At 46.3% G+C, this 14,423-nt stretch overlaps 1 protein-coding gene across 2 annotated transcripts in view; it reads right to left on the bottom strand.

Annotated features, from left to right (window-relative positions):
- Window positions 1–424: 424 nt before the first annotated feature.
- Window positions 425–14,423, bottom strand: part of RORC (RAR related orphan receptor C) — a 73,086-nt gene continuing 59,087 nt past the window's right edge. For both annotated transcript variants that reach the window (XM_060758101.2, XM_060758102.2), the window contains exons 6-11: window positions 13,147–13,268; window positions 10,161–10,293; window positions 9,966–10,073; window positions 6,824–6,934; window positions 6,609–6,718; window positions 425–5,483 (exon numbers count right to left, since the gene is read on the bottom strand). In XM_060758101.2, coding sequence (XP_060614084.2) covers window positions 5,319–5,483; window positions 6,609–6,718; window positions 6,824–6,934; window positions 9,966–10,073; window positions 10,161–10,293; window positions 13,147–13,268 — 749 coding nt within the window. In that variant the 3' untranslated portion in view covers window positions 425–5,318. The remainder of the gene's footprint in view (window positions 5,484–6,608; window positions 6,719–6,823; window positions 6,935–9,965; window positions 10,074–10,160; window positions 10,294–13,146; window positions 13,269–14,423) is intronic.

Genomic DNA, 14,423 nt, shown 5'->3' with positions numbered 1-14,423 from the left:
TTGAGTCCACAGTGCTCTCTGACTGTAGGTGAACTATAAATCCCAGCAACTACAATTTCCTAAATGTCAAGGTCTATTTTTCCCAAACTCCACTAGTGTTTATATTTGGGCATATTGAGTATCTGTGCCAAGTTTGGTCCATCATTGGTTGAGTCCACAGTGCTCTTTGAATGTAGGTGCACTACAACTCCCAAAGGTCAATGCCCAACAAACCCTTCCAGTAATTTCTGTTGGTTCTGTGTGCCAAGTTTGATTCAATTCCATTATTGGTGGAGTTCAGAATGCTCTTTGATCGTAGGCGAACTATACATCCCAGTAACTACCACTCCCAAATGACAAAACCATAGATGTGGGCGAAACGTCAGGAGGCAATGCTTCTGGAACACGAAGAGTCCAAAAAGGAGACCGAAACCAACTCGTGGTATTTGATATGCACTGTCGTTTTAATTAAATTACAAAGTAACCTAAACGTTTATCTCTCTTTAAACTTTTTCGTAGAAGAATAACCGCTCTAAACGTCTTATTTTCGCCCCCCAAAAATGAAACATTTCAAAACAGATATTTACACGACCGGGAGAAAAAAAAATAACCATCTATTTAAATAATTCAGATTTCGAAAAAACAACGAAGAAGACAGAAAACAAAACAAAACAAAGATGATGACACAACGGGAGTTCTGGTACCTGCCAGATAGGATTGGGCTGCAATTCTCAGGACGATGGGAACTGGAGTCCAACACAATCTGGCCCTGCTTCTGAAAACACCAACAACACACACTTGACATACAACACAAAGCAAGTCTGAAGAGTTACGAGAGATCCAATGTGTCGAATGGAAACTCTGATCAATTATTGGATTTGCTATTTTATGCAAATGAGATCCAACGTATGCAAATCTGATCAATTATTAGGTTCGCTATTTTATGCAAATGCAATGTCCACTGTTGCTAGATTCGTAAAATATTTGAGTGCTCCAATTCGTCAAGAAAAACAACTAATCGAAGTATCAATTTTCCTGCCTGGCTCCTCCCATAATTTCAAGATTTCTGTTTAGCCCCACCCACAAATTGACGAGATTCAAGCTCCGCCCCAATTTACAAAATTCCAGCTCCACCCACAATCCACGAGATTCAAGCTCCGCCCCTTGTTTACAAGATTAAGCCCCTCCCCAAGCTGTGAGAGTCAAGCTCCGCCCCTTATTTACGAGATTCAAGCTCCACCCACAATCTATGAGATTCAAGCTCCGCCCCTTATTTACGAGATTAAGCCCCTCCCCAAGCTGTGAGAGTCAAGCTCCGCCCCTTATTGATGATATTCAAGCTCCACCCCAATTTACCAGACTTCAGCTCCACCCACAATCTACGAAATTCAAGCTCCACCCTTTATTTAGGAGATTAGGCCCCTCCCCAAGCTCTGAGAGTCAAGCTCCGCCCCAATTTACAAGACTTCAGCTCGACCCACAATCTATGAGATTCAAGCTCCGCCCCTTACTAATGAGATTAAGCCCCTCCCCAAGCTGTGAGAGTCAAGCTCCGCCCCAATTCACAAGATTCTAGCTCCACCCACAATCGATGAGACTCAAGCTCTGCCCCTTATTTACGAGATTAAGCCCCTCCCCAAGCTGTTAGTGAAGCTCCACCTCTCATCTACAAGATTCCAGCTCCACCCACAATTTACGAAATTTAAGCTCCGCCCCAATTTACAAGCCTTCAGCTCCACCTACAATGTATAAGATTCAAGCTCCACCCCTTATTTACGAGAATAAGCCCCTCCCCAAGCTGTGAGAGTCAAGCTCCGCCCCTTATTGACGAGATTCAAGCTCCGCCTCAATTTACAAGGCTTCAGCTCCACCCACAATCTATGAGATTCAAAGTCCACTCGTTATTTACGAGATTAAGCCCCTCCCCAAGCTATGAGTGAAGCTCCACCCCTTATTGATGAGATTCAAGCTCCGCCCCAATTCACAAGATTCCAGCTCCACCCAAAATCTATGAAATTCAAGCTCCGCCCCTTATTTATGAGATTAAGCCCCTCCCTAAGCTGTGAGAGTCAATTTGATTGTAGGTGAACTATAAATCCCAGCAACTACAACTCCCAAATGACCAAATCAACTAGAGGATTCCAACAAAGGATTCCTCCAGGCAGAAAGCCTTGAAGCTACAAGGCTATTCAATGCTAATCAAGATGGTAGGTGAACTACAACTCCCATTATTCCACGGCATTGAGCTATGGCATGGAACGAAGCCAAATTCGATTCGGAAATTCAAGATGTTCGTCAATGACGCTTGCACGGCCAATGAGGAAACCAATCTGTTTTTCCCTCGACCTTTCCTTCCTCTTACATAAGTTGGGCTGATGCTTCCTTCTCAAAGGTTACACCATTAGGATTCATATCAACAGAATGGCATTAACTTTTCCGCGCATGATATACAAATGTTCCTGCATCTCATATCAACGAACATGTGTTTGTGTACTATAACAATTTCACATGGGACCATCTCGTGAGTCTGGCTAATTAAAGGAAAAGGGGTAAAAAAATTTAATTCTCTTTAATTCTCGGGTGCATCTGCACCGTAAAATTAATGCCATTCGACAACAGTTTGACTTCCATGGCTTGGTGGGTCTCCATTGAAATGATCCCACTTGAAACAATGGTGGGGTCTGAACTAAAAAGTCCCGCTTTCAGACCCAGAACAGAGATTATGTGAAGGATTGGCTGTTGCCAGGTGAAGTGGCCTTCCGTGATGTTGCCAGGAAAAGAAAGGAAGGGAAATGGATTGGCTACTGCTAAGGGACAGGGGTATGAGGGGAAAACAAAGGGGAAGGAAGGAAGGATGGAGGGAAGGGAGGAAGGGAGAAAGAAAGGGAGGGAGGGAGGGAGGGAGGGAGGAAAGGGGGAAGGAAGAAGGAAGGGAGAAATGAAAGAGTGAAGGGAGGGAGAAAGTAAGGAAGTAAGGAAGGAGGGTAGAAAGGAAGGATGGGAGAAAGGAAGGGAGAAAGGAAGGGAGGGAGGGAGAAAGAAAGGAAGGGAGGGAAGAAGGAAGTAAGGAAGAAAGGAAGGAAGAGAGAAAGGAAGGGATGGAGGGAGGGAGAAAGGAAGGGAGGGAGAAAGGAAGGGAGGGAGAAAGGGAGAAAGGAAGGAAGGGATGGAGGGAGGGAGGGAGAAAGGAAGAAAGGCAGAAATGAAGGATGGGAGAAAGAAAGGGAGAAAGTAAGGAAGGAAGGGAGGGAGGGAGGGAGGAAGTAAGGAAGGAAAGAAGGGAGAAAGGAAGGAAGGAAGGAAGGAAGGAAGGAAGGAAGGAAGAGGAAAAGGAAGGGATGATGGAGGGAGGGAGGGAGAAAAGAAGGAAGGCAGAAACGAAGGATGGGAGAAAGAAAGGGAGAAAGTAAGGAAAGAAGGAAGGAAGGGAGAAAGGGAGAAAGAAAGGAAGAGAGGGAAGTAAGGAAGAAAGGGAGGAAAGAAGGAAGGAAGGGAGGGAGGGAGGGAGGGAGAAAGAAAGAGAGGGAGGAAGTAAGTAAGGAAGGGAGAAAGGAAGGGATGGAGGGTGGGAGAAAGGAAGGGAGGGAGGAAGGGAGAAAGGAAGGAAGGGAGAAAGAAAGGGAGGGAGGGAGGAAGTAAAGAAAGGAGAAAGGAAGGAAGGGAGAAAGGAAGAGAGGGAGGGAGGAAGGAAGGAATGAGAGAGGGAAGGAAGGGAGAATGGAAGGAAGGAATGAAGGGAGGGAGGGAGAGGAAAGGAAGATAAAAGAGGAAAGGAAGGAATGGAGAGAATGTAAAAAAGTAAAAGTATGAGAGAAAGAAAGGAAAGAAAGAGAAAGAAGACATGAGAACGGTAGGGAGAGAAAATAAAGAAAGTAGTGAGGAAAGAAAGAAAAAGAAGGGAAGAGAGAGAATGGGAAGAAAGGAAGGATGGAAGAAAAGAGGCAGGGGGAAAGTATACGAGGGAAAGGAAGGAAGGAAGGAATGAAAGAGCCACAAAGAAATGCAAATATATAATAATATATATTTATCTGTTCCTGAACTGAAACCCATGAGCTACAACGCAGAAGCTACATGGGATTTGCAGTTTGGCAGAGACAGCTAAAACTCCAACTTGCCTTGAGCCAAGCCAGTCAAAGTGGTGTCAAACTATGTTAATTCTACAGTGTAGATGCACTTTTAAAATAGTTGCTGGTTTTTGGAATCTCGTACAAAAATATCCGAGGAAGCGGGGAAGGAAAGGAGGACAGACAAATACGAGCAACTCCTTCGTTCTCAGACACAGAAGTAAACAAACACTGAAAAATAGAGATCTATCTTATAGAACCACATTTGTCCACTATATATATATATTATTTCTTTAAAAACTTCGCTTCGAGGAAACAAAAACAAAAAACCCATCGAGTCTCGTCTCCATTAGACAGCAAAAAAATGAGGTATTTTTTTCCGGATTCACCATTTTCAACCCGACCGGTCGTCGTTTCGAATTGCGGGCAGCAAATACATCTCTCTGACGGGACCAAAATCCCCGCAAGAACTTCCTGTACAATTAATACTTTTATGCTGTAATGACGGCAAACCTCCGAGTGAAATCCTGAAGCACATCGTACATGGTCACTTAACTCGTCGACTCAATGGTGTCGGAGAAGGAGAGCACCGTATGTATCCAATACGTCTTTTTTAGGGAGGAAGTGACATGTTTTATGGCTGCCTATCAAAGAAACAATTATCCAATCATTTATATATATAAATCTCCCCAGGCATCCCTGCTCTGAGGGTGAGATTCATTGTGTTTGGTCTTGATGTTCTCCAATTCTGATGTTCTCCAGCCTTGATATTCCCCAACTTTGATGTTCTCCAACTTTGACGTTCTTCAGCCTTGATATTCCCCAACCTTGATGTTCTCCAGCCTTGATATTCCCCAACCTTGATATTCTCCAACCTTGATGTTCTCCAACTTTGATGTTCTCCAGCCTTGATATTTCCCAACCTTGATGTTCTCCAACCTTGATGTCCTCCAACTTTGATGTTCTCCAGCTTTGATATTCCCCAACCTTGATGTTCTCCAACTTTGATATTCTCCAGCATTGATGTCCTCCAAAATTGATATTCTCTAACTTTGATGTTCTCCAGCATTGATGGTCTCCAAAATTGATGTTCTCCAACTTTTATATTTTCCAAACCTTGATATTCTCCAACTCTGATATTCATCAACCTTGATGTTCTCCAGCCTTCCCACTCCGGGGTGGTCCCCGGAAAAAGGCATGAAAAAACTGAGGAGGAGACGTCTGGATGCCGCCTTCCTCACCTCATCGAGGTGTCCTTCTTTGTTGTCAGGGGGATTATTCCCCAGCTGTTCCTGGCAGTGGGTCACAGTCTGAGCTGAAGAGCTCTTTATACAATGGTGGGAAAACAGCATGGACGATGATGGGGAACATCTGACGGAAGGAGCGTAGCTTCTCCACATGCTGATAGCAGAGATTTCGGAGTTTTCCTTTTGGAGGCAGCTGTTGGGAGGGAAGTAAAGAGAGTAAGTGTTTTGGCTGCATATAATTAGGAGTAGGAATTACAGAAACCTCTCCAGACAAAGCATGTTCTCCATCCCAGGTATCAAATGAGGACCCTCTTTAAGAACATTCTTTTCACAAGAAAGGTCCTCGTTTGAGATTATGGAAGGAGAACATACTTTGCCCAAAGAGCATCCTGGTGAAGAACATACATTCCATGAAGAAGGATCTGGCTTTTGATAGGGATGTAGAATGTGTTTTCCATGATGAAGGACCTGGTCTAAGACCAGGGATGGAGAACACACTTTCCTCCAATTCTGGTTACAAACCAAGCCCTTCTTCATGGAAAGCATGTCCTCCATCGATGGTCTTAAACCAGGACGTTCTTCATGGAAAGCATTCTCTCCATCCCTGCTCTCAAACCAGGACTTCCTTCAGGGAAAGTATGTTCTCCATCCCTGGTCTCCAACCAGGACTTTCTTCATGGAAAGCATGCTCTCCATCCCTTCTCTCAAACCAGGACTTCTTTCATGGAAAGTATGTTCTCCATACCTGGTCTCAAACCAGGACTTCCTTCATGGAAAGCATGCTCTCCATACCTGGTCTCAAACCAGGACTATCTTCATGGAGAGCAAGTTCTCCATCCCTGGTCTCAAACCAGGCCGTTCTTCATGGAAAGCATGCTCTCCATCCCTGGTCTCAAACCAGGACTTTCTTCATGGAGAGCATATTCTCCATCCTTGGTCTCAAACCAGGATGGTCTTCATTGAGACTATGTTCTCCATCCCTGGTCTCCAAACAGGGGTTTCTTCATGGAGAGCATGTTCTCCATCCATGGTCTTAAATCAGGACTTCCATCATGGATAGCTTGTTATCCATCCCTGGTCTCAAACTGGGGACCCTCTTCTGAGCAAAGCATTCCAGTCTCTTCTACATCTTCCAGCGTAATTCTATGGTCAACTTCCAGCAGAAGAATACCGTAGAATCACCTGGAAAGCCTTGACGGGACATATTTTGGCAGAGGTGGGTAAATGAAACCAGGGGTACTGGTCATGTGGATATGGGGGTCATGCTGAATTTCAGAGTTGACCTTCCCTTCCTTTTCCTACCCTTGGCCTGCCCCACCTTAGCCAAGATGCCTTCTCGGTGGTTCTTCCGTAACATGTGCTTGAAGGCCAGTTCCAAGTTGTTCTGCAGCCGTTCCACTTTGCTTTTCTCCTGCAACCAGGGACGATCTGCGAGGGAGGACAAAAAAGGAAGTCAAATTTTTGGACCACTTCCTGTTGTTATGTTTCTGGCCACCTTCCCCCATTCAGCTCTGCCGTAAAGGTCCCCCTTACTTGAATTAATAAGTACTAATGCCGTGAAGAGGGCGATCTCATTCTCAGAGAAGTGAAGGGAACACAGACTGTGGGCAAAGTCAAATATGGAGTTGATGAGTTCGTTGCATCCTGGGGAGGAAAAGAAAACAACAGTCCCAAAATTAGTCCTCCAAATTAACAAAATAAAAAGATGACTAGTAATGGGAGAGAAGAATTTGGGTGTAGGGGCTAAAGTGCTGGACTAAGATTCTGGAAGATGCTAACTTGAATCCCCTATCCATCCATGGAGACCAATGGAGACTCCATTTCCGTCCATGGAGACCCATGCATGGTCTTAAATCAAGACATTCTTCATGGAGAGTATGATCTCCATCCCCTGTCTCCAATCAGGTCTTTCTTCATGCAGAGCATGTTCTCCATCCCTTGTCTCCATCCAAGATTTTCTCAATGGAGAGAATGCTCTCCATCCCCTGTCCCCAACCAGGTCTTTCTTCATGGAGAGCATGCTCTCTATCCCTTGTCTCCAACCAGGATGTTTTTCATGGAGATCATGTTCTCAATCCTTGGTCTCAACCCAGGACTTTCTTCATGGAGAATATGTTCTCCATCCCATGTCTCCAACCAGGCCTTTCTTCGTGGAGAGATTGCTCTCCATCCCCTGTCCCCAACCAGGTCTTTCTTCATGGAGAGCATCTTCTCTATCCCTTGCCTCCATCCAGGACTTTCTTCATGGAGAGTATGTTCTCCATCCCCTGTCCCCAACCAGGTCTTTCTTCATGGAGAGCATGCTCTCTATCCCTTGTCTCCAACCAGGATGTTTTTCATGGAGATCATGTTCTCAATCCTTGGTCTCAACCCAGGATTTTCTTCATGGAGAATATGTTCTCCATCCCATGTCTCCAACCAGGCCTTTCTTCGTGGAGAGATTGCTCTCCATCCCCTGTCCCCAACCAGGTCTTTCTTCATGGAGAGCATGTTCTCTATCCCTTGTCTCCAACCAGGATGTTTTTTATGGAGATCATGTTCTCAATCCTTGATCTCAACCCAGGATTTTCTTCATGGAGAATATGTTCTCCATCCCATGTCTCCAACCAGGCCTTTCTTCGTGGAGAGATTGCTCTCCATCCCCTGTCCCCAACCAGGTCTTTCTTCATGGAGAGCATGCTCTCTATCCCTTGTCTCCAACCAGGATGTTTTTCATGGAGATCATGTTCTCAATCCTTGGTCTCAACCCAGGACTTTCTTCATGGAGAATATGTTCTCCATCCCATGTCTCCAACCAGGCCTTTCTTCGTGGAGAGATTGCTCTCCATCCCCTGTCCCCAACCAGGTCTTTCTTCATGGAGAGCATCTTCTCTATCCCTTGCCTCCATCCAGGACTTTCTTCATGGAGAGTATGTTCTCCATCCCCTGTCCCCAACCAGGTCTTTCTTCATGGAGAGCATGCTCTCTATCCCTTGTCTCCAACCAGGATGTTTTTCATGGAGATCATGTTCTCAATCCTTGGTCTCAACCCAGGATTTTCTTCATGGAGAATATGTTCTCCATCCCATGTCTCCAACCAGGCCTTTCTTCGTGGAGAGATTGCTCTCCATCCCCTGTCCCCAACCAGGTCTTTCTTCATGGAGAGCATGTTCTCTATCCCTTGTCTCCAACCAGGATGTTTTTTATGGAGATCATGTTCTCAATCCTTGATCTCAACCCAGGATTTTCTTCATGGAGAATATGTTCTCCATCCCATGTCTCCAACCAGGCCTTTCTTCGTGGAGAGATTGCTCTCCATCCCCTGTCCCCAACCAGGTCTTTCTTCATGGAGAGCATGCTCTCTATCCCTTGTCTCCAACCAGGATGTTTTTCATGGAGATCATGTTCTCAATCCTTGGTCTCAACCCAGGACTTTCTTCATGGAGAATATGTTCTCCATCCCATGTCTCCAACCAGGCCTTTCTTCGTGGAGAGATTGCTCTCCATCCCCTGTCCCCAACCAGGTCTTTCTTCATGGAGAGCATCTTCTCTATCCCTTGCCTCCATCCAGGACTTTCTTCATGGAGAGTATGTTCTCCATCCCCTGTCCCCAACCAGGTCTTTCTTCATGGAGAGCATGCTCTCTATCCCTTGTCTCCAACCAGGATGTTTTTCATGGAGATCATGTTCTCAATCCTTGGTCTCAACCCAGGATTTTCTTCATGGAGAATATGTTCTCCATCCCATGTCTCCAACCAGGCCTTTCTTCGTGGAGAGATTGCTCTCCATCCCCTGTCCCCAACCAGGTCTTTCTTCATGGAGAGCATGTTCTCTATCCCTTGTCTCCAACCAGGATGTTTTTTATGGAGATCATGTTCTCAATCCTTGATTTCAACCCAGGATTTTCTTCATGGAGAATATGTTCTCCATCCCATGTCTCCAACCAGGCCTTTCTTCGTGGAGAGATTGCTCTCCATCCCCTGTCCCCAACCAGGTCTTTCTTCATGGAGAGCATGCTCTCTATCCCTTGTCTCCAACCAGGATGTTTTTCATGGAGATCATGTTCTCAATCCTTGGTCTCAACCCAGGATTTTCTTCATGGAGAGCATGTTCTCCATCCCTGGTCTCAAACCAGGACTTTATTCATGGAGATTATGTTCTCCATCCCTGGTCTCAAACTAGGACTTTATTCATGGAGAATATGCTCTCCATCCCTGGTCTCAAACTAGGCCTTTCTTTATGGAGATCATGTTCTCCATCCCTGGTCTCAAACTAGGCCTTTCTTCATGGAGATCATGTTCTCCATCCCTGGTCTCTATCCAGGCCTTTCTTCCCTGGTGTCAAATGAGGACATTCTTCATGGAGAGTATGTTCTCCATCCCCTGTCCCCAAGCAATACTTTCTTCATGGAGAGCATGTTCTCCATCCCTGGTCTTCTTGGGTAACCTTGTGGCAATCGTCTTCTAAAGGAATCTTGCTGTAACCTGGAACCAACTTGAAGTCATCATGCTTCAAGAAACCAGGCTTCAGATCTCTGGACAGCCATGCAAACCCACTGGTTGACCGTGGGTGAGGCACACTCTCTCAGTCCCAACATGACCACCAGTAGAGGAATGGAGGGTAGCAGTCTGCCCTTTTGCCTATGGCCTCAGGTGGCAAATAGCTATGGGTCTGCCCAGATCGTCAACTCTCATACCAAGGGATTTGAAGAGTTCCGGTCCGGCATATTTCCCTTCAAAGTAGACGGTCCGGTTCTCAGAATTGAAGGCACGGCACATCCTCACCAGAACCACTTCCATGGCACCTGGGGAAAGGAAGAAAAGGAAAGATAGAGATTAATCTGAGGAGGCTTTTGTGGGACAGAAGCTGACCTAATTCTCCAAGTCCTCACCTGCTTTGAGCAGCACAATCTGGTCGTTTTGGCACAGATCCATGAAGCCAGCCATGCGCTTGGCAAACTCGACCACGTACTGGATGGCTTCTGTGACGCGGCAGGCGCAGCGCTCCCACATCTCCTCCATGGGCTGGTCAGGGGAAAGAGGAGGAAAATACCGATTAATGATTATACTACAACCATATCTCTCTAGGAATTTCTAGGTCCTCCACTGCAACATTCGCTATACAGAATTGCATTGGAGAACCTAGAGGTTTCCAGAGAGATGTTCTTTGTAGGCATCTTGAGGTCCTCCAGAATGACTTCCAAGGGGGGTATAGGGATCTCTAGAAACGACATCTCAATCAAATCCATGAATCATCAAATCTGTAAACGTGGAGCGATGACCATGTTTGGTTCATTATGAGATACCTTGGAGATGGGACTCATATCTCAACACGCAATTCATGGATGTTCCAGAGACAACTTGTTCACATATTATGAAGATAACACTGACCAACATGCAAATGTTAGATCTGTTTCTGGATATATTTGATCTGCCAATTCCAAAAATGTCAACAGTTTACCCCCATCAGCATTGGAGGACCTAGAGGTTCCCAGAGAGATGTTCTTTGTAGGCATCTTGAGGTCCTCCAGAATGACTTTCAATGGGTGCACAGGGATCTCTAGAAACAACATCTCAATCCAATCCATGAATCATCAAATCTGTAAATGTGGAGGGACGACCATGTTTGGATATACATTCATTATGAGATATCTTGGAGATGGGACTCATATCTCAACACGCAATTCATGGATGTTCCAGAGACACTTTGTTCGCATATTATGAAGATAACACTGACCAACACTCAAATGTTAGATCTGTTTCTGGGTATATTTGATCTGCCAATTCCAAAAATGCCAGGAGTTTCCCCCCATCAGCTCCAATTTTTGAGATACAGAAGATCTGCCATCTACTGATGGCCATCTATCCATAGCAAGGCAAAAGCTGCACCTTGCAAGTGCTGAACCTGACTCAGCACATAGAAGATGGCTTTGAATGGCAGCATATCACAGGAGCTGTCTTCATAGACCTGTCAGCGGCTTATGAGACTGTAAACCACCGCCTCCTCCTGAGGAAAATGTATAATATCACAAAGGACGACCACCTCACCCGCCTCATAGGAAACCTGCTACAAAACAGGAGCTTTTTTGTTGAGTTCCAGGGCCAGAGAAGCAGATGGCGGAAACAGAAGAACGGCCTGCCTCAGGGGAGCGTGCTTGCTCCATCCATGTTCAACATCTACACAAATGACCAGCCACTGCCAGAAGGGACACAGAGCTTCATCTATGCTGATGATCGTGCCATCACCGCTCAAGCAGGGAGCTTTGAGATGGTTGAACAGAAGCTCTCCGAAGCTCTAGGTGCTCTAACTGCCTATTACAGGGAAAACCAGCTGATCCCTAATCCATCTAAAACACAGGCATGTGCCTTTCACCTTAAGAACAAAGAAGCATCCCGAGCTCTGAGGATTATTACCTGGGAAGGAATCCCACTGGAGCATTGCAGCACACCCAAATACCTGGGAGTCACTCTGGACCGTGCTCTGACCTACAAGAAGCACTGCCTGAACATCAAGCAAAAAGTGGGTGCTAGAAACAATATCATACGAAAGCTGACTGGCACAACCTGGGGATCACAACCAGACACAGTGAAGACATCTGCCCTTGTGCTATGCTACTCTGCTGCTGAGTACGCATGCCCAGTGTGGAACACATCTCACCACACTAAAACAGTGGATGTGGCTCTGAATGAGACATGCCGCCTTATCACAGGGTGTCTGCACCCTACACCACTGGAGAAATTACAACCCGGGCTGTTTTCAAACTCATGACCTTTCGGTCCATAGTGATCTAATGCCGCTGACTACCAGCCAGCTGCACCACAGTCCCGGTGAGATCACATGAAAACGATAATATGAAAACTGACTGGCACAACCTGGGGATCACAACTAGACACAATTACGGCATCTGATCTTACGCTTGGTTTTTCTGCTGCTGAACACGCACGCCCAGTGTGAAATACATCTCACTACGCTCAAACAGTGGATGTGGCTCTTCATGAGACATGCCGCATTATCATGGGGTGTCTGCGCCCTACACACTGTTTAGCCGGTATTGCACCACCTGACATCCGCCGGGAAGTAGCAGACAATAGTGAAAGGACCAAGGCAGTGACATCTCCAGCTCATCCCCTGTTTGGGTATCAGCCAGCAGGTCAACGACTTAAATCAAGAAATAGTTTTCTAAGATCGACAGAGACACTCGCTGGAACACCTCAGCAAGTGAGAGTCCAAAAGTGGCAGGCTCAAACCTAGAGGTTGTGGACCATCAGAAAAGCAAAGCTGTCACTCTCTCATCCATTCATGGTGATAATTTTGGAAATCCAGATAAGGGACACTCAACGTTTGCGACTCATCGAGCTGGGCTCGGGATTGTTTTCCTCCAAAGCAATTCATTCCCAGCCGGCGGTATGAATTAATGCCTGAGTCACCGCTCGGCAATTTCAGACGCAAAACACCAGCATTTCTCATTACTTAATGGGTTTTTGGCAGGCAGCTCCGAATCCAATTGAACCCTCTTCCCCCGCCAAGTCTGCTTAATTTTATTTATTGGAGAAAACACACAACACTCTAAAGATCAATCAATGTAAATGGTTAAAACTGCATCAGCAAAAGGGAAATTGTTGGTTTTTCGACTGGTCACCACTCGTGCTCTGAAAATGCTTCAGATGAACAGAACATCCAAAATACAAACAACATATGACGTTCTGCACAGCCCTATTGGTTAACGGTGATGTGGAAATGCAGTTTGGTGATACGGTGCCACCACAAAGAAGGCTCCATGTACCTCGCTTCTGACAACATGGAGAACCCATAGATGACCACAAGGAAGGATAGACCTTTTGAAGGCACACGAAGTCCTGCCATGGACACTTCCTCACCTTTTTCTGGTAGCTCCCAACTTCTTCCCTGGTGAAGGTCTGCCATCTCCGGAGATGGAGTTCCTCCAAGTGTAGCTGGCAGGTCTCCCGATAGGATTTGAGGACGTTTTGCGTGAGCTGCTCTGTGGAAGGAGAAGAGCCAACGGGTCAGTGATATTGGCCTTAGTCTGTGAGAGAAGCCTCTGTGTGAGATAGTCCTCACAGCGTAAGGCAGGCCTTAGTCTGTGAGAGAAGGCCTCACAGTGTGAGGCAGGCCTTAGTCTTTGAGGGAAGCCTCACAGTGTGAGGTAGGCCTTAGTCTGTGAGAGAAGGCCTCACAATATGAAATGGGCCTTAGTCTGTGAGAGAAGGCCTCACAGTGTGAGACAGGCCTTAGTCTGTGAGAGAAAGCCTCACAGTGTGAGAGAGACCTTAGTCTGTGAGAAAAGCCTCTGTCTGAGGTAGGCCTCACAGTGTGAGGCAGGTCCTAGTCTGTGAGAGAAAGCCTCACAATGTGATATGGGCCTTAGTTTGTGAGAGAAGGCCTCACAGTGTGAGACAGACCTTAGTCACTGAGAGAAGCCTCTGTGTGAGGTAGACCTCACAGTGTGAGGCAAGCCTTAGTCTGTGAGAGAAGGCCTCACAATGTAAGGCAGGTCTTCGTCTGTGAGAGAAGGCCTCACAATGTGAAATGGGCCTTAGTCTGTGAGAGAAGGCCTCACAGTGTGAGGTAGGCCTTAGTCTGTCAGAAAAGCCTCTGTGTGAGGTAGGCCTCACAGTGTGAGGCTGGCCTTAGTCTGTGAGAGAAGGCCTCACAATATGAGATGGGCCTTAGTCTGTGAGAGAACACCTCAAAATGTGAGATGGGGCTTACTCTGTGAGAGAACGTCTCACAGTGTGAGGTACGCCTTCGTCTGTGAGAAAAGCCTCTGTGTGAGGTAGGCCTCACAGTGTGAGGCAGGTCTTAGTCTGTGAGAGAAGGCCTCACAATGTGAGATGGACCTTAGCCTTTGAGAGAAGGCCTCACAGTGTGAGACAGGTCTTAATCTGTGAGAGAAGCCTCTGTGTGAGGTAGACCTTCGTCTACGAGAAAGCCGAGTGTGAGAAGGCCTGGTGTGAGAAGCTTCGGTGAGAGAAGCCCCAGGTTGTAAAGCCTCATGTGTGTAGCTCCCGTGTAAGTTCGGTGTGAGAAGAGGCTCTGTGAGAGCGAAGCTGTTGATCTGCTTGAGAAAGAAGCCCAGTGTGGAAGCAAAGAAGGAAGTATAAAAAACTTTATTTGTGTGGTGGAAACCTTGTCC

This window comes from Anolis sagrei, chromosome 12 (assembly GCF_037176765.1).
Source record: "Anolis sagrei isolate rAnoSag1 chromosome 12, rAnoSag1.mat, whole genome shotgun sequence".
Lineage (NCBI taxonomy): Eukaryota > Metazoa > Chordata > Lepidosauria > Squamata > Dactyloidae > Anolis > Anolis sagrei.
This window is presented reverse-complemented; position numbering and strand designations above follow the sequence as displayed.